General features: G+C 39.7%; 1 protein-coding gene across 3 annotated transcripts; it reads right to left on the bottom strand.

The window, feature by feature from the left end:
* Window positions 1-299: 299 nt before the first annotated feature.
* NT5C1B (5'-nucleotidase, cytosolic IB) lies at window positions 300-21,320 on the bottom strand (the record flags this gene model as incomplete). Of its 3 annotated transcripts, XM_080938647.1 has the most annotated exons (10): window positions 300-629; window positions 11,520-11,704; window positions 12,088-12,210; window positions 14,770-14,899; window positions 16,400-16,567; window positions 16,749-17,267; window positions 18,424-18,555; window positions 19,142-19,315; window positions 19,639-19,728; window positions 21,288-21,320. In XM_080938647.1, 10 exons carry the CDS (start codon window positions 21,318-21,320, stop codon window positions 300-302), a joined length of 1,884 nt encoding a protein of 627 aa, XP_080794773.1. The 3 variants fall into 3 exon arrangements, with proteins under 3 accessions (XP_080794773.1, XP_080794774.1, XP_080794775.1); XM_080938648.1 differs by lacking the exon at window positions 19,142-19,315; XM_080938649.1 differs by lacking the exon at window positions 19,142-19,315 and having other exon boundaries at window positions 16,797-17,267.
* Between the last annotated feature and the right edge of the window lie 2,504 nt (window positions 21,321-23,824).

The raw sequence follows: 23,824 nt of genomic DNA, 5'->3' as shown, positions 1-23,824 counted from the left end.
TTCCTGTGAAACAACTTAAGTATCAAGGTTCTAAACTTGTCTAAAGAGGCACCATTACAACTCAGACATATAGGTACACTGAGATCCGAACATCTTAGCTTAAAGAAAAGTTGCTTGCTTGACCGTACCTTGACAGCTCAAAATATTTTCCAAAACAAACAAACAACAAAAAGCAACAAAGAAAAATACCAAAAAAAAGCTTAGTTTTGTGGTCAAATTATCAGAAATACTTAGTCACTCAAGACATCCAAAACACGTGCTATTTGTAATACCAGACTGTTTATTTTTCCTCCCCATCCCTAGTTGCGTTTTTGAGCAATGCCATAAGGCACATGGGCCGTGATGGTACCAAATTTTTGTGCTGATTCGATTTGGAACATTTGGTCGTCAAAGAAGATGTGGGGCCGAATCTTGACTAAGATGGGACCTTTAGGGGCTCCAGCCAGGAAAAGAGCTTCATCTATCTCTAGACCCCAGCGGCGAAGGGTCTTCAACACACGGGCACCTGAACTTGCTGCACTCCGAGCTGTAACCAGGTAGGTCCTGATGGGACAAAGCAATCGTTCGTCTTTGGCATAGAATTTCTTCTGCAGTTTCCCTAAATCTTCCAGAAAGCCTTTAAGAGGACCCTGGAAGAAAGAACATAAGTCTCAGAGCTGTGCATGATGAGCAAAAAGAGAAGTAATTACCGAAAGAAAACAAAAAACAATAAACAAACAAACCAACAAAACCAGAAAGCAAAAAAACCAGGGTCTTATATGACCTTAAAATCCACACGTTGTTGATTGACATATAGTGATTCTGAGCTAACAGTATGATGCCAAACTCTCTGCATTTATGTAAAGATATTTCCTGATACGAACCCATCCCTTGCATGCCTGGAATAAATCTAGGACAACCACATCATTTATCATCCAGACGAAGATATTTAAGCATGAAAGAACGTTCTATAAATAGTGAGCTAAAGCAATAGGCATGAACTAGTCCTGGTAACTGGGAGATGTGTTTCAGTTGAGCACCAAAACCACCATTTTACCCCACTGTTGGTTAGCTGCACATTTTAACTTACACATTACTGTCTCTTTAGTTAGTTATTTGTCTGGCCTGAGTCTAACCCTGTCTTAAAGATATATATCTTTATAAATTTATAGTTTATACACTAAGACATAATATTTGCTTCTTTTTATGTTATTCACATTTTTACCATAGTTTTATGTTTACATCCATAAGTAACTATTTTATACTCTTTACGTCTTTTATGTGCATGCAGCCATTGATACACTGGCCAACACGTGTTCCTTAGTCTTAGTCTTCTCAAGAAAGTGCTTTTGGAAACACTGTTTGAAAATTTAGTATGTTATCAACATACTGCTTACTGCCCCCTGTACCTGACTGAGGTTTTGCTTGAACACAGATTCTATGATTTATATTTTCTCTGAATCAGATGAACTCAGGTCATCAGGTTTGGTGACAAGCAAACGCTCTCATTCTCTAAGACACCTCACTGGCCCATTTTAAAGCCATGCTTATTTATAGTATGGGGGCATGCATACACATGGTTAAACATACAATCAAGATGACTACAAAGACATAGCTGGTTGAAGGTAAAATTACAGAGAATACATAATGCATACAGTATTATTCTAAAAATCAGGAATATATGAATATCAGACAGGCATTGTATGAGAAACAGGGTTAACAGATATGATATAGTATATATACAGTTTTCCTAAATATGTGGGATTTAAAATATGCAAAACTGATCAAAACTGCCAGGTGTGGTAGAACTCATTTGTAATCTTGCCATGTGAGAAACTGAGTCAGGAGGTACTAAGCTTGTCTTAGTAAAGGTTTTACTGCTGTGATCAAACACCATGACCAAGGTAACTCATATAAGGACAAAATTTAATTAGAGATGCTTTATAGGTTCAGAGGTTCAGTCCATTATCATCAAGGTGGAAGTATGGTAGCATCCAGGCAGGCATGGTGCAGGTAGAGCTGAGAGTTCTACATCTTCATCTGAAGACTGCTAGGAGAATATTGACTTCCACACAGCAAGTACAAAGGTATTAAAGCCCATACCCACAGTGACACACCTACTCCAACAAGTCCAAACCTCCTAATAGTGCCACTCACTTGGCCAAGCCTATACAAACCATCACAGAGCTCAAGGAAAGCCTTAGTTACTATACTGGCTACTTGTCAGCTTGACACAACATGACACAAATAGGAATTATCTGAGAGGAAGAAGTCTCCACTAAAAAAATGTTTTTGAAAGATCCAGCTGTAGACATCTTTATTTTTTTTAAACTGGTGATTGATGACCGAGGGCCCAGTCCACTGTGGCTAGTGCCAACCCTAGGCTGATAGTTGAGCAACACAGGGTAAGCAAGCCAATAAGCAGCATCCATCATGGCCTCTATCAGCTCTTACCTCCAGTACTGGGCCTGTTGGAGTTCTTGTTTGAACTTCCTTTGAAGATAAACAAACAAACAACTACAAAACAAAACTACAAAACAATAACAACAACAAAAACCAAACTAACAAGCAATCAAAAAAGAAAGAAAGAAAGAAAGAAAGAAAGAAAGAAAGAAAGAAAGAAAGAAAGAAAGAAACCACCTAAGACAAATGGGTACCCGACCTCCCCAAAACTGGAGAATTGTGGAAGGATATTAGAACTTTAGGCTAGGAAGCCATTTTATGTTGAGAGCTTAGTTGTATTTTCTGTGGGATCTTGGAAGGTAAAATTGTTAAGAACAGCTCAGAGGGTTTTGTGAGTAGATTGATGCCTTCTTTCCTCCTCTAGAAGTCCTACCTGGTAACAAGAGGCAGCCACTGCAGTCCCTATGATCTCCTTCTGGTAAGAATCTCAGATAGGCTCACCCCTATAGACTTCCCTTATCCTCCTCCATCCCAGTATTCTCCCTGTCCCAGGCTTCCAGCTCATCCCAGAGATGCCCCCCTCTCACCTATTTCCATTTTTATTCCCATCCATATCCCCACTCCTCTCCATGCCTGATCACTATCACCTTTTCCTCCTCACATCCTCTCCTACCCAGTTCCCTCTTTCCATCCATCTTTGATGACCATTAGTGTCCCCTTATAAGAGAGACTCATACATCCTCCCTGGGAACAACTTATTACCCAGTTTCTTTGGGTCTGTAGACTGTAGGCTGGTTATCCTGTACTTTATGGCTAATGTCCACTTATACGTGAGCACATACATGTGTCTTTCTGGCTCTTGGTTAACTGACTTGTGGTGACATTCTCAAGTTCAAACCATTAGCAAAGCCTTCAAGCCCAAATCTGTCTTTGCTACAAAATGAGCAGGGATAAGATAGAGCAGACACTGAGGGAACAACCAACTAATGACTGAACCAACTTGAAACCCATTCCATGTGAGAGAGCCAATCCCTGACACATTTAATGATACTCCCTTATGCTTTTGGACAAGAATGTAACATAACTGATTCCTGAGAGGCCTCATTTAGTAGCAAATGGAGGCAGGCACAGAGATTCAGGACCAAGCATCAGGCAGAGCTTGGATAGTCTTGTGGAAGACTAGGGAATACAACTGAGCAAGCCAGGTGCAACAACATTATACTTCAGAGTAAACTAACCTGAGCTTCTGGGAGCTCACAGAGACTGTGCCACCAACCAGAGAGTATGCAGAGGCTGAGTCTAGCCTCGCTCCCCATTGGTAGCAAATGTGCATCTTGGTCCTCATGTGGTATCCCTAACAAGTAGAAGAGGAACTGTCTCATTCTCTGTTCCCTACCATTGGATCCCCTCCCCTCTACCTGGACTGCCTGGTTCAGCCTCAGTGGGAGAGAATGTGCCTAGTCTTGCTGGGCGTAGTTGTTCCAGAGTGGAATAGTACACAAGGGAGTTTCAGAGAAGGGGAGAAGGCAATAGTGGAAGGATTTGTAAGGGTGTAAGGATGGGACTAGGATTGAGATGTAAAATAAAATTTAAAAATACTGTGAAAAAAAAAAAAAAAAAAAAAAAAAAAGAAGAGCAGTATAGTGGTAGAGACCTTGCCTGTGGAGTTCCAGAGGGAAGTTTAAAGACTCTTTCAGGGCCATTTGCTATTTTGATTTATGATCCTGTGGTTCTGGTTAGCTGAAACTGAAGAATCAGCTGTGATTAACAAGATACTGGAACTACTAAAGTGAAATCTTGGCTCTGCTGTGATGCTTGATGCTGATCTTCTGGAACTGAGAATTGATCAGTGATTACGATAAGATTAGCATTATTGAGGCAAAAACCTGGAACTGAGAATTGATCAGTGATTACGATAAGATTAGCATTATTGAGGCAAAAACCTTCAGAAAAGTGTTTCTTGAGGGTCATCACACACCAGCTGTGTTACAGAGGTGACAATGATTGTACCTCGTGCTGGCAGCAAAGCTTTGTAATCTAAGAGTCACACCGGTAGTACCGATGTTGAAGGCATGCAGGGGTCGTGGAGAGCAGCTGAGGCTTGGCAGTGGAGAAACCAGAAAGTCATTGGTGAAGGTGCAGACTTAGTGGTAGTCAAAGACCCAAGATTGAAAGGGTCACTGTAAACAAACTGAATCTTTGCACCATAAATAAACGTATTGGTGAAAGTTTCGCCCAGTTGTAGTAGAAAACCCCAATGTTTTGGAGAAACCAGTGCCATGTACTGAGCAAGAAGAGCAGCAGTGGAGAAGAACCAGCTGTAGCCTCCTAATCAAGCTGTTTGTGCAGAAGAGGAGAGAGGTGGAGAAGTGACTCAAGCCCTCTGCAGGGGCCCAGAGAAGCACAAGTAGACCCCAGACATTAGAAATTCTGTTATGGCCATTTGGGGAACTGTTGGAGTTTGGGTTTGCGTGATTAGATTGTGACAGTGTCCTGGATCTTACTTCTTGAAGTAATAAATTAATTATTTTTTTATGTTACTGGAGCCCATAGATGAGAATCTTTGAATTTTAACACTTTGGTTTTTAAAGGAAATTGGCTATTTCAAAGGGATTGACATTTAAAGTATTTAAATTTAAAACTATGGGACTATTAAAGTTACTTACAATTTTAATTTGAGATCTTAGAGACAAGAAAAACTGGGTCATGGCTTAATAGTGATATTTGTACATTGTATGTCAAGCTGACAAGGGGTCAGTTTATACTGGCCAGTCTTATGTCAATTTGACATAAGCTAGAGTCATTTGAAAGGAGTGAAAGGAGGGAACCTCACTTGAGAAAATGCGTTCATAGGGTTCATTTGGCATTTCCTTAATTAGTCATTGACAGGGCAGGGTCTAGCCTATTGTGGATGGTGCCCCTCCTGTTCTGATGTTGTGTAAATGTACCACAATTTTTGTATCCATTCTTCTACTGAAGGACATCTGGGTTCTTTCCAGCTTCTGGCTATTATAAATAGAGCTGCAATGAACATTGTGGTGCATGTATCTTGTTGTGTGTTGGATCGACTCTGGGGTAAATGCCCAGAAGTGGAATAACTGGATCTTCAGGTAGTACTATGTCAATTTTTCTGAGGAACCGCCAGACTGATTTCCAGAGTGATTGTATCAGTTTACAACCACACCAGCAGTGGAGAAGTGTTCCTCTTTCTCCACATCCTGGCCAGCATCTGTTGTCATCTGAGTTTTGGATCTTGGCCAATCTGACTGGTGTGAGGTGGAATCTCAGGGCTGTTTTGATTTGCATTTCCCTGATGGCTAAGGATGTTGAGCACTTTCTTAGATGTTTCTCAGCCATTCAATATGCCTCAATTGAGAACTTTTTGTTTAAGTCTGTACTTTATTTTTTAATAGGGTTGTTTAATTCTCTGGTGTCTAGCTTTTTGAGTTTTTTAGGCCAATATCTGATGTGGGGTTGGTAAAGATCTTTTCCCATTATGTTGGCTGCCGTTTTGTTGTCTTGACAGTGTCTTTAGCCTTACAGAAACTTTGCAATCTCATTCAGTCCCATTTGTCAATCTTTGACCTTAGAGCTTGAGCCATTGGTGTTCTGTTCAGGAAATTTTCTCCTGTGCCTATGAGTTCTACAGTTTTCCCTAATTTCTCATTTGATAGTTTCAGTGTACTTGGTTTAATGTGGAGATCTTTGATCCACTTACACTTGAGCTTTGTACAAGGAGATAAGAAAGGGTCTATTTTCTTTCTTTTGCATGCTGAGTGCCAGTTTGACCAACACCATTTGTTGAATAGGCTATCTTTTTTCCATTGCATGTTTACAGGTCCTTTGTCAAAAATCAGTTGACCATATATGCGAGGGCTCATTTCTGGATCTTCTATTCTATTCCATTGATCCACATGCATATTTCTGTACCAGTACCATGCAGTTTTTAACACAGTTACCTTGTAATATAGCTTGAGGTCAGGGATAGTGATTCCAGCAGATGTTTTCTTGTTGTTGAGGATAGATTTTGCTATTCTAGGTCTTTTGTTATTCCAGATGAAATTGCACATTGCTCTTTCAAACTCAATGAAGAACTTGGTTGGAATTTTGATGGGGATTGCATTGAATCTGCAGATTGCTTTTGGTAAGATGACCATTTTTAAAATGTTGATACTTTCAATCCATGAGCAAGGGAGATCTTTCCATTTTCCGAGATCTTCCATGATTTCCTTCTTTAGAGGTTTGAAGTTCTTGTCATACAGGTCCTTCACTTGCTTAGTTAGAGTCATACCAATATATTTCATAGTTTTTGTGACTATTGTGAAGGGTATCTTTTCCCCAATTTTTTTCTCCACATGTTTGTCCTTTGAATATTGGAAGGTTACTGATTTGTGTGTGTTAATTTTGTATCCAGCCACTTTGCTGAACTTGTTTATCAGCTGTAGGAGTTCTCTGGTGGAAGTTGTGGGGTCGCTTAAGTATACTATCATGTCATCTGCAAAGAGTGATGTTTTTACTTCTTCCTTTCCAGTGTGCATCCTTTTGATTTACTTTTGCTGTATAATTGCTCCAGCCAGGACTTCCAGTACTATGTTGAATAGGTAGGGGGAGAGTGGGCAGCCTTGTCTAGTCCCTGATTTTAGTTGGATTGCTTCAAGTTTCCCACCGTTAAGTTTGATGTTGGCTGTTGGTTTGCTGTATTTTGCTTTTATTATGTTTACGTATGGTCCTTGGATTCCTGTTCTTTCCAAGACTTTTAACAGGAAGTGGTGTTGGATTCTGTCAAATGCTTTCTCAGCATCTAGTTAGATGACCATGTGATTTTGATCTTTGAGTTTGTTTATATGGTGGATTACATTGATGGATTTCCTTATATTAAACCACCCCTGCATCACAGAGATGAAACCTACTTGGTCATGGTGAATGATCATTTTGATGTGTTCTTGAATTCGGTTTGCAAGGATTTTGTTGAGTAATTTTGCATCAATGTTCATAAGTGAGATTTGTCTGAAGTTCTCTATCCTTGTAGGGTCTTTGTGTGGTTTAGGAACGAGGGTTATTGTAGCCTCAAAAAATGAGTTAATTAGTGTTCCTCAGATTCTATTTTGTGGAATAGTTTGGACAGTATTGTTATTATGTCGTCAATAAATATCTGATAAAACTCTTCACTGAACCCATCTGGACCTGGGCTTTTTTTGGTTGGAAGGCTTTTGATGACTGCTTCTATTTCTTTAGGTGTTATGGGATTATTTAGCTGGTTTATCTGGTCCTTGTTTAACTTTGGTATCTTGTATGTGTCTAGGAATTCATCCGTTTCCTCCAGATTTTCCAGCTTTGTTGAATATAGGTATTTGTAGTAGGATCTGATGATTTCTTGAATTTTCTCAGTTTCAGTCGTTATTTCTCCACTTTCCTTTCTGATTTTGTTAATTTGGATACTCTCCTTTTGCCCTCTAGTTAGTCTGGCTAAGGATTTATCAATCTTGCTAATTTTCTCAAATAACCAGCTCTTGGTTTTGGTGATTCTTTGAATGGTTCTTTTTGTTTCTATTTGGTCTATTTCTGCCCTAAGTTTGATTATTTCTTTCCGTTTACTCCTCTTGGGTTCATCTGCTTCCTTTTGTTCTAGAGCTTTCAACTGTGCTGTCAGGATGCTAGTGTATTCTCTCTCCAGTTTCTTTTGGAAGCACTCAGAGCTATGAGTTTTCTTCTCAGTACTGCTTTCATTGCATCCCACAGGTTTGGGTATGTCGTGTTTTCATTTTCATTGAATTCTAAAAAATCCCTAATTTCTGTCTTTATTTCTTCTTTGACCTTGTTCTAGTTTAATAGAGCATTGTATAGTTTACATGTGTATATGGGCTTTATGTTGTCTTTGTTGTTATTAAAGTCCAGTCTTAGACCATGGTGATATCAAAGGATGCATGGGAGTATTTCAATTTTCTTGTTTCGACTGAGGCTCATTTTGTGTTTAATTATGTGGTCAATTTTTGAGAATGTACGGTGAGGTGCTGAGAAGAAGGTGTATTCTTAATTTTAGGATGATATGTTCTATAGATATCTATTAATTCCAGTTGGTTCATAGTCTCTGTTTGTTTTACAGTGTCTTTGTTCAGTTTCTGTTTCCATGATATGTCCATTGGTGACAGTGGGGTATTAAAATCTCCCACTATTATTGTGTGGGGTAAAATGTATTTTTTGAGCTTTAGTAGGATTTCTTTTATTAATGTGGGTGCTTTTGTATTTGGAGCATATATGTTAAGGATTGAGAGTTTCTCCTGACAGATTTCCCACTAATGAGTAAAAAGTGTTTTTCCTTATCTTTTTTGATAACTTTTGTTTCAAAATCTACTTTATTTGATATTAGAATGGCCACTCCAGCTTGCTTCTTGTGGCCATTTTCTTGGAAGGTTTTTTCCCAACCTTTTATTCTGAGATAGTGTCTGTCTTCATCTCTGAGATGAGTTTCCTGTATGCAGCAAAATGCTGGGTTTTGTTTATGTATCCAGTCTGATAGCCTATATCTTTTTATTGGGGAGTTGAGTCCATTTATGTTAATAGATATCCAGGAATAGTGGTTGCTGTTTCCTGCTATTGTTGCTTTGGTAGATTGAATTGTGCCTGGGTGTCTTTCTTCTTTTGGTTTTCTTCCTTAGAAGTTTTCGTGTTTTTATTATGAGGTGGTTCCCCTCATTGTATTGGGTTTTCCACCTATAATTCATTGTAGTGCTGGGTTTGTGGTCATATATTGTGTGAATTTAGTTTTGTCTTGGAATATCTTTGTCTTGCTATCTATGGTGATTGATAGTTTTGCTGGGTATAGCAGCTTGGGCTAGCACTTGTGATCTCTCAGAAACTGCATGATGTCTGTCCAGGCTCTTCTAGCTTTCATAGTCTCTGTTGAGAATTCGGGTGTGATTCTGATTGGTCTGCCTTTATATGTTACATGACCTTTTTCCCTTACTGCTTTTAGTATTCTTTCTTTGCTTTGGGCACTTGGTGTTTTGACTGTCATGTGTTGGGAGGAATTTGTTTTCTGTTCCAACCTATTTGGAGTTCTGAAGGCTTCTTTTATGCTCGTTGTCATCTCATTTTTAAGGGTAGGGAAGTTTTCTTCTAGGATTTTGTTGAAGATATTTACTGTGCCTCTTAGTTGATATTCTTTGCCCTCTTCTATTCCTATTATCTTTAGGTTTGGTCTTCTCATTGTGTCCTGGATCTCCTGGACATTTTGGGTTAGGAGCTTTTTGTTTTTGCATCTTCTCTGACTGTTTTGCCTATGTTTTCAGTGTTATCTTCCACCCCTGAGATTCTCTCTTCCATCTCTTGTAGTCTGTTGGAAATGCTTGCATCTGTGACTCCTGATTTTTTTTTTAGGTTTTCTACCTCTAGGGTTGTCTCTTTTAGTGTTTTCTTTATTATGTCTATTTCCGTTTTAAATTCCTTTTTCCATTCCTTCATCTCTTTGGTTCTGTTTTCTTCTAGTTCTTTGAGTGTTTTTCTTGTTTCTTCTTTAAAAACTTCTAATTCTTTATGCTTTTCCTTCCGTTCTTTTTTAAGGATCTCTATCATCATCTTGAGGTAGGATTTCATGTCTGAGTTTTCTTTTTCTGGAGTGTTTGGCATTCCACTGTTTGTTGTGATGGGAGAGCAGGGTTCTAGTGTTTTCAGGTTGTCTTGGTTTCCCTGGGTACATTGTTTCACTTTCCTCTTGCCATCTTGTTGTCTGTGATTGGTTCTCGCCTTTCCCTTGTACCTGGCCTGTGTCCCTGGATCTCTGCTGTTCCTGGTGGCGGATGTTCTGAGTGCCTATTGTGCACCCCGGAAGCTGTTGGCTTGGTACAGAGGGCCTCGATGCTGCTGGGTTCCTGGATCCCTGGATCACTCTGGGTGGGCAGGCGCACACTTGCACACTTTCTGGGTGCTCTGCTGAGATCTCTCTGCCCCCTGGCTAGTTGAAATCCCTTCTTACCCAGTTCTTGCCAATCCTGTGTTGTCTGGGTCTCTGCCTTTCCTGGTGGTGGATGTTCATAGTCTATTTTTTTCACAATATGCAGAATGCACTGAGCTATAACCTTCCTAGAACAACATATACCACAACAAACAACGTGAAACACAAAATATGTTTTCTGGTCACACTGGAGTAAGACATGTGAAGAATAACAGATATGTGGAAGAAAAAAAGAAAAACCCATCAAATATTTGAGCATAGGGACCCCAATGAAGGACCTAGAGAAAGAGAAATGAAGGAGCTGAAGGGGTTTGCAATCCCATAGGAAGAACAACAATATCAACCAACCAACACCTCCCTGCCCCCAGGGACTAAAACACCAACCAAAGAATACACAATGGGAGGGGACCCATGGCTCCAGACACATATGTAGCAGAGGGTGGCATTGTCTGGCATAAATAGGAAGAGAAGCCCTTGGTCCTGTGAAGGCTTGTTTTTCCAGTGTAGGGGGAATGCCAGGGTGTTGAGGTAGGCATGGGTGGGTGGAGATGGCAGTGGATGGGTGAGAGGAGGAACATCTTCATAGAAGCTGGGAGTGGGGGATGTGAGAGGGGCTAACCAGGAAAGGAGATAACATTTGAAATGTAAATACATAAATGATCCAATTAATTAAAAAGAAAAAGAAAATTACAATGGAATACACTAAATCCCCCAATACTTGCTTTTGGTTAGTAAGGGATGTTGAAGGCTAATTACTTATTTGGACCCAGAATCTTCTCAATTAACGTGTCTTTCTTGAATTTGAAGTCACAGTCTGACAGACCAAGTAAATGATTCCAGAGCAGTTAGTATGTTGGACATAACCTTATGGTTTTGAGGGCTTAAGATTTTGAAATGGCTTATTGGTACACCGTCCTGTGTGTCAGTATTAACCTGAAGAAAGTTAAGTCTCCAGTAACAGAAGATCACAGAAGTGTTTCCTAAAGGATATATAAAATAATAATAAAATCCACAGGCAGAGTTGTGGTCAGCACAGGTTCCCAAGTGAGGAGGAATTGATGAAGGAGCTCAATGTGCAAAGAGAGTGAAGACCACCTAAAATTTGTTGGAAGTCATCACAAGGAACAATATCCATATTCACATGTTGGGGAAAAAAGCAGATGAAAACTGAGGTTGGTGATCTTACCTGAGCAAGAGGCTTATTTTCAAATAGTGTTTCATGTTGGAAGAATTTGTCCAGCCCGTGATCCTTCGCAATACGTTCAGACTCATCCGAGAAGAGGACAGCATCCCCATCAAAGGCCACGCGGAGCTGTGTGTCGCAATAAGCGATGTCTTTGGCTCCATCAAACATGGTTGCAGAGGCAATGCCTGACATCATAGGGAGAGATTAGTGCTCTTCTTAAGCATATGGGTTTTAGTTTCTCCTACTGAAATCTTTCCTCCCACAGTGATGCTTCTTCTGAAACTATTGCCACATAATTCTGCCCCTGTCCACAACTCCAAATCTCAGAATATGCACAGGCTGTTTATCCAGGAATGGGAGGTGAAAATGAGTTGTGTAATAACCATAGAAAAATACTCTCTTCCAGTAAGGTCAAATCCTTAGGGAACACAAGTAAGGGGTACCACATGTGTAAAAGCCTCAGCAGAAGAGCCAATAAGAGATAAGCCAGATAAAGTTGTGTGAATCCCAAAGTAACTGACCATCAGTTCAAACCTTATGATCTATGAGAATAAACCCAGGTCACTACCTTCTTTTATTGCTTCTTGTACTTTTTCAGAATCCGCAGAAAGATACAAGTTGGTAAGATATGCCTTCAAATAGCCAATGGGGCTTTTTCCACCAGTCAAACAGAAGCGGTCAATCAGTAGACCTATTATCAGGTGAGAAAGGCTGTGTTATGACCAAAGATACAATATTGATCCAAATGACATTTACTGTAAGAATAAAATGCTGTGCTAGTAAATGCTGTTAGTTCATTTATAAGTCTAACTGAATGTTACAAAATTTTGAAAATTAAAAAGTTTTACAGCACCAATATTATAAAACCGCTGAGGTACTTCATACTCAGTGTTTGGCACACTATAGTTTATGGAACATATTCATACAGACCATGTCAATTTATTTAAAACAGCATGGTATGTATGATTCTCATGGAAAAAGGATGCTGAAAAAACTTGCCCAACCTACTAGTTCAAAGACATAGGGCAGTCTTCAGCCCACATGTTTAACTATATCTGCACTATGATAATTCTCTCTTTTCTTTAAAGTACAGCATCCTCCTTGCTTGTAAGGAGTTTTTCAGGTATGGCCCTATTTTAAATACTATTTTTACATTTCTACAATGCAATACTTAGTACTAAGTCACCCCAGAATTTAAATTATTTTCTAAAGATAATCTAAAAATTTCACTCCTTCTTGATTAGAATATTTGATTACAGCTAATAGAAAATGGAATGTTAACTGATATCTCTACCAATGAGCATCCATTTACCTTGTATAAATTATTAATTATGGTATATCTAAGTTGCCCATACTGTTTTTCAACTTGCTTAGTTACTGTGTAGCCTAAGTAGGTCTTGGATCCAAGGTAACCCTCTTGCCTCTTTCTGTAGTGTTCTGAAAAGTTAGCAAGATAAGCCTATGCCACCAGGATTTTATTAATATACTTTTAAATGCCTTTCAACAATTAAAAGAGAAAAAATTGACCGTTCAAAAGATCTTGTACATCCAGCACCCACATATGCAATGAATAAATGAATGAATTGGTATAAGTTGTCTTAAAAAAGATTTAGTAAACTGAGAGCTATAGCTTGGTGGCTGACCATTGTCTAGCACTAATGAGGTCTAAGGTTCATTCCTTATGCAAAACAATTGATTTAATGTTATCTATTATGAGTTTTTAGAGAGTTATACCTTTCAACATAGAATTCCTTTTCTGATGCTATTATTTCAATGAATATACAGAATTTTGGTAAGGATTTAAGTATAAAAATCTAAGCTCATGATTATATTTGAAAATATGTAATCATCAATGTAAGACTAAACCATATAATAAAAGTCTATGTGTTTATTCAAAATTTTGTTTAACCGTGGTAGATAAAGCAAAATGTAAAGTCTGGTCAGCTGTTTTGGAAGAATTAATGGCATGGATCACCAATGTGGGTAGAAAATATAAAATTTTCACTTTATCCAATGTTGGCTTTAAGTGATTCAAAAGCATATCTTATAAACAATTAGATAACATCAACATAATGTTCTAGAAAACATGCATTGGCATTAGGATTTCAAAACTGAATAAAAAACATTGGCTGTTTTCTTAAAGTGTTTCCCCTTACTATGAACCCAGACATGATTTTGGTAACAAAAACCACAGAAGAAATAAGCAAAGATTGCCTTATATACCTAAGGAGAGAAATAACCAACTCTTCCTTGGTAAAAGGTTGTAATTTCATGTAAAAGGCCAGATGGAAATGTGTTCCAATTGTTTAAGCATCAGAATTCATATATAAGTAACTGTGATTGCAGAGGTGGAAAACCTCTGTTTAACATGCGTCAGGACAGACATATCAGTGTCAATTACTAAATCAGTAAGATTGTGATGGTGTATACCTGTAGTCCAATACTGTGAAACTGAGGCAAGATGATCTAGAGCTAGCCTTTGAGATTCATACATATGAAAAAATACTTTCATTTGCTAAGAGTATTGTATGCCCCTCAGAGCCTAGGGTCATGTGAAGTAAAATAAAACTCAGTATCTATATGCATAATTTAAACCTGACTTTGATGTGACTTCCTCACAACTAGATCCATTACTAGAAAACAAAGACAGTGGCATCCCAAGAGACTGTTAGGCCACTTCATAGCAGAAACACAAAAGGAAACTTTACAAGAAACACACAATGATGGCAAAGCTATGAATACCAGCACCAAATGCAATCTTCTATGTAAAGTCATAAAGACATTTTTCTGGTAAAAAATATGGATTTGCGGAGGGGTGGGAAGAGCACAGCCAGGAGCATCCAATTTTAAGAGCTGGAAGGGAAGGTGAAAACCTTTAAACCCTTAACATGGATCTGTGGTGAGGAAAAAGTCTGATCCCATAGAAAAAGCCTCTGGGCTGACGGCTCCTTGAAGTCAAGTTCAGAAGTGAAAAACATAAAGCAGAGAAATATATTGAGGACCTGGGATTAAGACTTTGAAATTCACCCTTGACAAGTTAAGTCCAGAGCTTTAAGCCCAACTCTGTGCTGAAGTTAAAAATGAACATGGTCTTTCTTGTTCTGACATAGGCAAATAAACATTCCCCACGCAGAAGGGGGTGTTGGTATCAAAGACATTGCAATGGTTTAAGCCACAGTTAGCAAAATAGCATGGTTTCTTTTTTGCAGGGCTGAGAGCTGGCCTTCCACATGGTATTTATTTTACTTACCATAGTGATTGACGCTGTTTATAAGCCGCACTCCCACTTGGGCATGGTTATTAGTCATCAGTACTATATCGAATAGGTCCTGTTCATTAGGATACAGCTCACGGAGTCTAGAGTTGACATGCTGCAGTGCCTGCAGGTTACAAACACGATGTATAAAAAAAGGACAGGCAAGGGGGTGGCGTTAGGCAGTGAGAGGAAAAACACCTCATTGGGGGTCAGAATCAAACTTCCAAGAATCCTGGCAGAGAAATCAGTGCTCCTTTAACACATGGTGATGTCACCTTTCCTATGTTTTCTGACTCCCACACATAAGCCTCAATTAATGCCCACAGCACAAATAGTAATGTCTACAGGATGCTATTACAATGTTCTGCTTAACAGAAATATCTTGGGAGGGGGTATAGGGTAGGGAGTTTATGGAGGAGAAACCGGAAAGGGGGGCAATATCTGAAATATAATATAAATAAAATGATCAATCAAAAAGAATTATCTCAACAGTTGGTAGAGAAAAAGATCAGCATACCACAGTTAATGGTACACCTTCTTATTTGTTTGTTTGTTTAATTTTGTAAATCTTGATTTTATTGTGAGAAATTCAGGATGATTTGGGAATTTTTGGGTCACTCATGCAGAAAGCAGATTGAAGCAAATTGATAACTCATTGTGTGTGTGTGTGTGTGTGTGTGTGTGTGTGTGTGTGCATATGCAAGGATGAGGTGCTTAGAGTCTAGAACAGTGACTCTGAATATTTCTAATGCTGAGACCCTTTAATATAGTTCCTCATGTTATGGATGTTCCCCAACGGTAGAATTTTTCCTTTGATACTTTGTTACAGAAAATGTGCTACTCTTTTTATTTGTAAGGTAAATATTTTGAAGAGAGAGGGTTGGCAAAGGGGAAATTACCCAAATGCTGAGAACCTCTGGCCTAGAATTAGGAGATAGTTACGTGCTGCCCTGTGGGGATATTGAGAACCAAGTCAGGTCCTCTTCAAGAACACTGCCGGCTTTAAATACCACACTCTTCTTTCCCACCCTTTAATCTATTTTTAAACAGTTTTTCAATGTGTCTCATAAGCCAGTGGTTTCTCTCCATGGTTCTACATGTCCTGAAGGACCTTTTACCCCAAACCCATAAAGGTGTCATTTGCTTTCACATGGTTATATGATTGATTGTATAATAACCAATGACTTATGCAGATTAGTTATGAGAACTACATATTTTAGTATACATCCATGATTCTTGATTTGCTTAATGTATGTGGGGTCAGACCAACTCAAATGAATCCCATCATTTTAATAAGGCATTTTCTTTCCACGACTTAGGGCCATTAACTCCTCATTGCTTCCTACATAAATCCCGTATGGAAGAAACAGGCTTTTTTTAAAAGGTCAGATGACTAGGGCTCCATTGAAGAAAGCCACAGTCCATAATGGTAGGTTCAGGATGAAAAATCCTTTTCTCAACAATTACAGATATCTTTGGGACTTGGTCAAATGGAATGGGACAAGAATTATAAAGATGGTATATGGATTATTGGGGAGAATGGACAAACTCCAAAGGTCCACCTGGCTCCTTGTTCTTCCTATCTAGAGACCCTGATGAGAGTGAAAGGCAGTTCCCAAACTACCTTGACAAACCGAAATGCTGGTCCTGGGGTAAGGATGACATTCTCGTTGGTGAGCTGATACTCCATGTACTTTTCTAGACCCTCTTGTTCATAGATTTTCCTGTCATCCACCATATTGAAAAGTGCCCGGGAAGAGACAGCAATGGTGATGGCATGCTTGGGTTTGGGCTGTGGAGAAGGTCAAGGAAAGAAGACTCAATATATATAGAAAGGGGTAGGGATGCATCTAAGACGGGATAGAGGACTAAGGTGGGAAGGATGGGAAGGACTTTTCTACATAATAACTGGAATGGAGTTGAGGGGCAGGAAGAAGGGAGCCTAGGGTTGCCAGAAGCCTTGGCACTCTCACCGGCCTGGGCCGTGTGCAGCTGGGGATCTTCTCATATAGCATGCTCACAGATGCCCAATAGGCCTCATCCACTTCATCTTCTTCCATCTGCTGCCTTTGCCACTGCTGTTGGCTCTCAGACAGACATTCCTGGTCCACATCCACAGAGGTGCCATACTGCAGGTGGCGCTGAACATAGGACTTCCACTCCGTAGGAGGAGTGCGTGGATACTCTCGAGTGTTGGCTATCCCTTCTCGCGAGTCACAGCTGTGTGAATACTCCCTCAACTGCAAGTCTCTAGGCTCTCTGTGATCCCTGTGGACCCAGGGATCACTGACCTCATACATCTTCGTTGTCCGTTTGGAGGTGGGTTCTGTTTCAGGGGGTGTGGGAGGTTGTGAGTCAAGCTGGATGATAGGTCTGTTCTGTGGAGTCTGCTGTTGAATGGAAGACTTCTCTGATACCTGAGGTGGAGGTGAGGTCTCCTGTTGACTGGGGGTAGTAGAGGAAGTTCGAGAGGTAGCAGAGCTGTTGGGGGCCTGCTGAAAAAATGGTGATTGAATCTCAGGCCTACAGCAATTCACATCCCTGTCTTCCACACTGCACATCCTAGCTCTAGCCTACTCTGGATCTTGAATGAATTTTAATTCATTCTAGCCCCTTTAACTAGACTGAAAAGCATCTAAGCATTTTCTAGTCTCCAGATATATGATGGTACTGTTAGAATAGACTGTTCCCTGTACCTCTCATCCACCAACCTGCACCTCGCGCATGCGTGTCACTCATGCTCGTTGCAGCACCTAGTGTTTGGCTTTGAGTAATTAGGATCAAGTTCTCTTATTCTTAAGCAACATAAGTCATAACCCTTGCCTTGCTCAGTGACTCGAGTGAGCTTCATGTGCAAACTGGATAAGACATCGGCACTAGAAGGCTCTACTTATCCTGATCTTCTATGACTGACCCTTTAGCCAGTGACTATGCATGCAATTGCTGGGAAGGCTGGGGAGTCACGTGTCTTCAGTCTTGGTATGCGATCAGATAACAGCAGAATTGATTATCTCTCTAAATAAGGGGCAATTCTAGAGAAAGAATACATTATGGACACAGCTCTGAAAGATATTATTAAACATTCACATATTTCATATAACACTCAATTTATGTTTGTTTCACATGTATGGCCTTCGTAATGAGAGTATTGAACCAAACCCAACAAAAATATAGGTATATGGGATATGTTTATATATTTACATCGGGGAATCTCTTCTATGCATCTGAAAAGAATTTCATAAATTCGCTTATGTGGTCAAGCCCAGTTACGTGCTTAAAGCCCATACAATGACATACAACTTTTCTCTTTTGATTTGATTGTTTTTTTGACCCTTTCCTCCTTTGAGAGCCATGGGTACTTGACTGTGTTTGTTATTTGAATGAAGGGCAGAGAACATACAGCTAGACCTAAAGGCTATATTTAAAACTGTTGCCTTTCACTTCGTAGTATGAAAACCTTGGCAGATTGCTCTGTGCTTTTGTTTTCTCAGTCGTAAGTTTAGGCTTGCCTGGATGTTTCTGGAAGAGCTAATTTAACTACCAAGAAGTCACCTATCCAGATCAGGGCTTAAACACTTTGAAAACTAAGTCACAATAGATATAAGACATCATTTATTATGTACTCTTCTCTTTCATTGCTAGCTCTACCTTGACAATCGTATTCCTGCTTCTGGGCTCATCCACTGATGGAGCCCTAGTGGATGGGCTCCGTGATGTTCTGGACCATTGATTTCGCACAATGTACCCTCGGGAGTCTGTATTAGGTAATTCTTGGGATCCCTGTGTAAGAAAAGAGATCCAAATATTTAATTCTTAACCATTTACTCCTTCTATTTTATGTGCCCACAGGATAACCATGTCAGGTTCAAAACAGCAGCAACCAATGGAAAGATGACCTCCAGCCCTGTTTCTATGACCCTTGATTCAGTCTAGGTTCTGGTTGTGCTGTTCTTGTTTAGGCTCAATCCTAATTTCAGGATGAAGTAACAAAGTAGAAGTTCACCAAGAAAAGCATGAGCATACAACCTTAAGAAAACCTTGTAGCAGCTCACAGTCTTCCACCTGTGACTCTTCAGTCATATCTTCTCCTTTCCCCAACATCCTCCCTTAAAGATAAGCCTACTACTATAGGTCAAAATTATAGATCTATGATTTTACCATACTATAAATCGAGGGCAGCCGGTACCCAAACCACAGCTTGCAACAGGGCTCTGTGACAGCTACACATAAGTGCATACAACCTGCCAACTTTTGTTTCATGATGACACCTTGGAGAGGCAAGTAGACTATTTTCTGTCCCATATCCTTCCCCTACCCAGGATGGCTGGGGCTCCCCTCCCAAATTAGTCATGCGATCTCTGCTCACCCTGATCATGGTGATCTGCCGGCCCTGCTCCCACAACAGGCACATGTGAATATAAATGCGTATTGTGCGACAGGGGCTAGTTCCCTCAGCTGCACAAAGGCAGCGTCTACAGGAGTGGTGAAACCGCATGGGGCAACATCTCAGCGAGTGATTCGGATAGCCCGCACGCCTCATCTGAAAGATTGTGCAGAAAATGGGTCAATGTGATGGCCAGACTTCCCTTCCCTCCCTGATCTGAATGGACCAGTCTCCTCCTGTTGGCCGAGTGGAGGAGCCTGTATTTCTACACTTCTCATTCTGCATGAACAGGTAGGTTGTGGACTGGAGGGAGGGCAAGAGCCAGCTTCTGAGTGTATGCTTATCCACTTCACTAGGACCTTAGTTACCCCTTGGTGCAGACCTGAAGGGCTCACATGTCTCTTCCCGAGCTTTCCCCTTGTTTTTTTTACCATTGGGTTTTCTGCTTTCTTTCAGCTCTGCTATGCAGTGTAGCTCACCTGAGTGCTCAGACGAGCTCCAGATTTGTCAGATTCCTTTCTTTTCTCTGCATCTAGACTCTCTTTTGAGTACCTCATCCCAGGCTCATTCTTAATATGGAAACAAAGAATGTTTATTAATATTTATTCTCAAAGACATTAGAAACCTTGGGTCTGGAAATTAAAACAGGGTAAATAAAACCTAAACTTTGTCTCTTGGCTGACAAATAAAATATGTAAACTTTAGCTAGGATTTCTCTCCCAGTCTAAGAAGTTTAAGAAGAAGACACCTTTTATAAATAAAAAATACATTAAAATGTTGTTATATGACTCAGTCATTCCATAGGTTCAGGATATGAGCAGTATTTATCATTAAAATAATAACATGAGGGCTGTAACAAGAGTCTTCCAAGGATCAACAGCATTTAGATTTAAGTATAAAGTTGCACATGCAGAATAACTGTTTCTTCCCCTACATTTTTCTCAAGACTGCCAATTATGAAAATAATCATTTTCTATATAAAACAGAAACTCATTTAACTGGCTCTAATCAGTATTAATTTGACTTTTACAAACAGAGGTTTTACTCTTGTATACATTTATTGGCACAACATCTATTCTTAATGTCAAATTTCTCTCAGCATCTAGCTGAAAGGGGGAACTTCCTACTCGCAAACAAATAGGTAAAAATCAAGAACAGATAAGATGACCGCTTACTTCGTGGAAACCTAATCAAATATTGATGTTTGCATTTCGATTGGGAAATACTAGAAGACTATTTGTTTCATGCTAATTCAGGTGTGTACGGTGATTAATATTAGTGTTAAGTGTCCATGATGTGCCATACATGCATAATTTAGACCAAAGTCCTTTCAGAAACTTCTGAAGTCATCCATTTGCTCCCTGTGCCTGCTCAGGAGTCATCATCTTCATGTTAGTTGAATGAGAATGTGACTTCAGTGAACGGCTTAGCTGCATAATTACTGAACTGATCTGTGCTCTCTCCGTCATCACCCGTGTCCCCATTTCAGGCTCCATAACATCGTGTCATTTCTAACTCCTCAAAATATTTACATCTAACCATTCTTTATCTCTGTGCTCCTTCTCAGGTCCCAATTCCTGGGTTTTAAAGCCTCCACTTTTCCAAAACTGTCTCTTTCGTTGGATGTAAGCCTATTTAAGCTTTACTCCTGGGTCAACTCTTTCTTCCCCCAAGCAGACTAGGAGCACCAGGATGAACCCCCACTCCTTTCTATTCTGATGCTCATCCCTTGTGTCACATATTTGTCAGCCAGTTTCTCTTCAATAGTCTCCAAAACTCAGCTCATCCCAATCAGATTGCAGTGCCACAGGGAATCATTTATTTTTGTCTTCGTACAAATCTCTCTGAGCACTGAACTGCGCTGCTTACACATCTCTCCTATAGAGTCATTGTATTCGCTCCTTCATGTCAACTATGAGCATAGGCTCAACAAAGGGTGGCACTGGAGGTTAATCTACATTCTCCCACTCCACCCCTTTCTTCTGTTGCCTCCATTCCCTTTCACATGTCTTCATGATCTAGAAATGTTTGTTTTTGCAGAACATTCCCAGAGACGAAAGATGGACTAATGTTTATGTATCCTCAGCTTTCTGGTAAGATTTTAAGGCTGGTTCACTCACTCACTCACTTTCTTTTTTTGTTTCAAGGATGTTTGACTCATTTTTTCGACTGATGGTATTCGTTTGTTGTTATGATGCTCTTCATCTCCCCAGCTCCATTTCCTATCACTTCGCTGGCTCAGTCTAGCTCTGAGTTTAGAATGTCAAATTTGTGACATCATGTGTGATTCCACGGCAACTAACTGATGCCACGCATATATACTTAGGCTTTGTTTGTTTGTAAAGAGAGTAATGACCTTGCCTGTTTCAGCATATTTACTTATCATCATTGTCTTGCAGTTGTAGGAACTGATGTGTAAATTGCTCAGATACTCATTATGCTACAATATCCATTTACACCTTCATTGTGCCTATGTCTTTAAAGCCTTCCTCTGCCATACATCATACCTGTTCTACTAGGCTTTGTCCGTCTTCTGGTTGAAATGAATGCAACCTCATTTGTGGGTTCAGGCATTTGGTTTGTTGTGCTGATTCAGACTCCTTGACAGATGAGAGTTGGTTCTAGTGGTGGAATTTGACTCTGAGCTTTGCTTTAGTCTCTCTCTCTCTCTCTCTCTCTCTCTCTCTCTCTCTCTCTCTCTCTCTCTCTCTCTCTCTCCCTCTCTCTCTCTGTGTGTGTGTGATTTCTTTCACAGTGGCAAAGACCCTTGTCATTGTCAAAGCTCCACCCTATGTCTGGAAGAAGTAGGTTATTTCCTGCAGTATCTATGTCTTTTCTTATGTTAGCCAAATCCTTAACCTTTGAAATATACATTTTCCCTATGTGTAAAGAGAGAGCACTAGACCTAAAACAGACCCCAGGAGCTGGTTTATAGAGTCAAATTCATATTCTGCTTTTGTTCTGTTTTTAATCTTCATACAAATATAGGTAAGATACAGTGCTCTGCCAGTCCTAGCTGCTGAAACCATAAAAACAGAGAGACAGGTTTCTGATCTTCCCCGAAATGACTGATTGATGAGTTTAACGAGTTCACATTTTCTAAATACTTTTTTTTTTACTGTATATATCATTTGGGCATTAGTTTTGAATTCCCTTATGCCACCACTCTCTACCACAGTACCTTTCTGCAACCTCAAAGAGTTTGGACGATTTTAACAATCTTAATTTTCTCCATTACAAAGTGGAGAACATGTTTAGAGTATAATTGAAAAAAAAACATTTAAAGTGTATTATGACCACTGGCAAGATAAATTGAGTGAGTGAAGAGCTTGCTGGGTAAGCAGGCAGATCTGAGCTTGAATCCTCAGCACTACTTTAAGTAGCCAGATTGGTGGAGGGGGAGGGAGACTCCTTAACATTAGCACTGAGCAGGACAAAAGCAGGTGGTTTCTAAGGGCTTGTTATCCTATGTATGTGAAATGCAACAGGTGAGAATGAAAGGTAGAGCCTTTTCTGTTCTTTTCTTCCATGGGGTGCTGGGGTGCTATGCAGGTGCCAGAGTGGAGCACCTGTCACCATGTCTCAGAAAAATTGAGGAAATCAAGAACTTTCTGCTTACAGCGCATCAGAAGGATGCCAGATCTGTCCAGATCAAGAAGGACAAAATTAATGTTAAGTTCAGAGTTTGCTGTAGTAGGGACCTTTCCACCCTGGATACCACAAACAAGAAGACAGAAAAGCTGAAGCAGTCCCTACCACCAGGTTTTGCAGTTGAAGGAGCTGATATGAACCAGACCTTTGCATTTGACTCTTTAAAAAAACCTGAAAAGTAAAAACAAAACAAAACAAACAAAACAAAACAAAGCACCATCAAAAAATTACAAACCTAAAAACAAAGCCAAGAATATAACAAAAATAAAACATAAGGTGAAAAAGCAATTGAAGAAAACATCCCAACCATGACCTTCAGCCTCTACTGTTAACTCTTGTCAGTGAAGAACCAACCCCACCCCAATTTAGTGTAATTGTTGAAATAACAGAATTTATAACTGAATAATACATATTAACTGTTCATTCCTTAGTTGGCAGACATAGTGTCCCAGAGTGAAGTAGACATCTGACATGGGACAGATACTGGGAAAGCTCTGACATAAATTTTACAGAATAAAGAAGGAAGTTATTATAGAGCTGAGTACTTAAACCAGTTTGCTTTGTTATTGACCCTTCCAAAAAATAGCTAAGATAGGCTTGTCTAATCTCTTTTATACTCCGATCAGCTAACCTAGAAATTAAATATTTCCAATATTACATAGTCTAGAAGACAATAGGATTCTAATAAGTACTTAAAATTATTTTATGAGTTGAGATCTAAATATATAGCTACATTATTTTGTTTCAAGCCCTGAAGGTGACATTAAAAGTTCTTTTGTAAGGAGCTGAAAGGGGTTGCAACCTCATGTGAAGATAAAAACATTATCAACCAACCAAATCCTCCAAAACTCCCATGGAGTAAAACACCAACCTCTGTGCACACTTTGAGAGACCTATTGATCTAGTGGAATATGTAGCTGAAGATAGCAGTGTCTGGCATCAGTGTGAGAAGAGGCTTTTGTTCCAGGGAGGGCATGTTTTCCCAATGCAGGGGAATGCCAAGGCAATAGAGTG

The sequence above is a fragment of the Micromys minutus genome, assembly GCF_963924665.1.
Source record: "Micromys minutus genome assembly, chromosome: 1".
NCBI lineage: Eukaryota > Metazoa > Chordata > Mammalia > Rodentia > Muridae > Micromys > Micromys minutus.
This window is presented reverse-complemented; position numbering and strand designations above follow the sequence as displayed.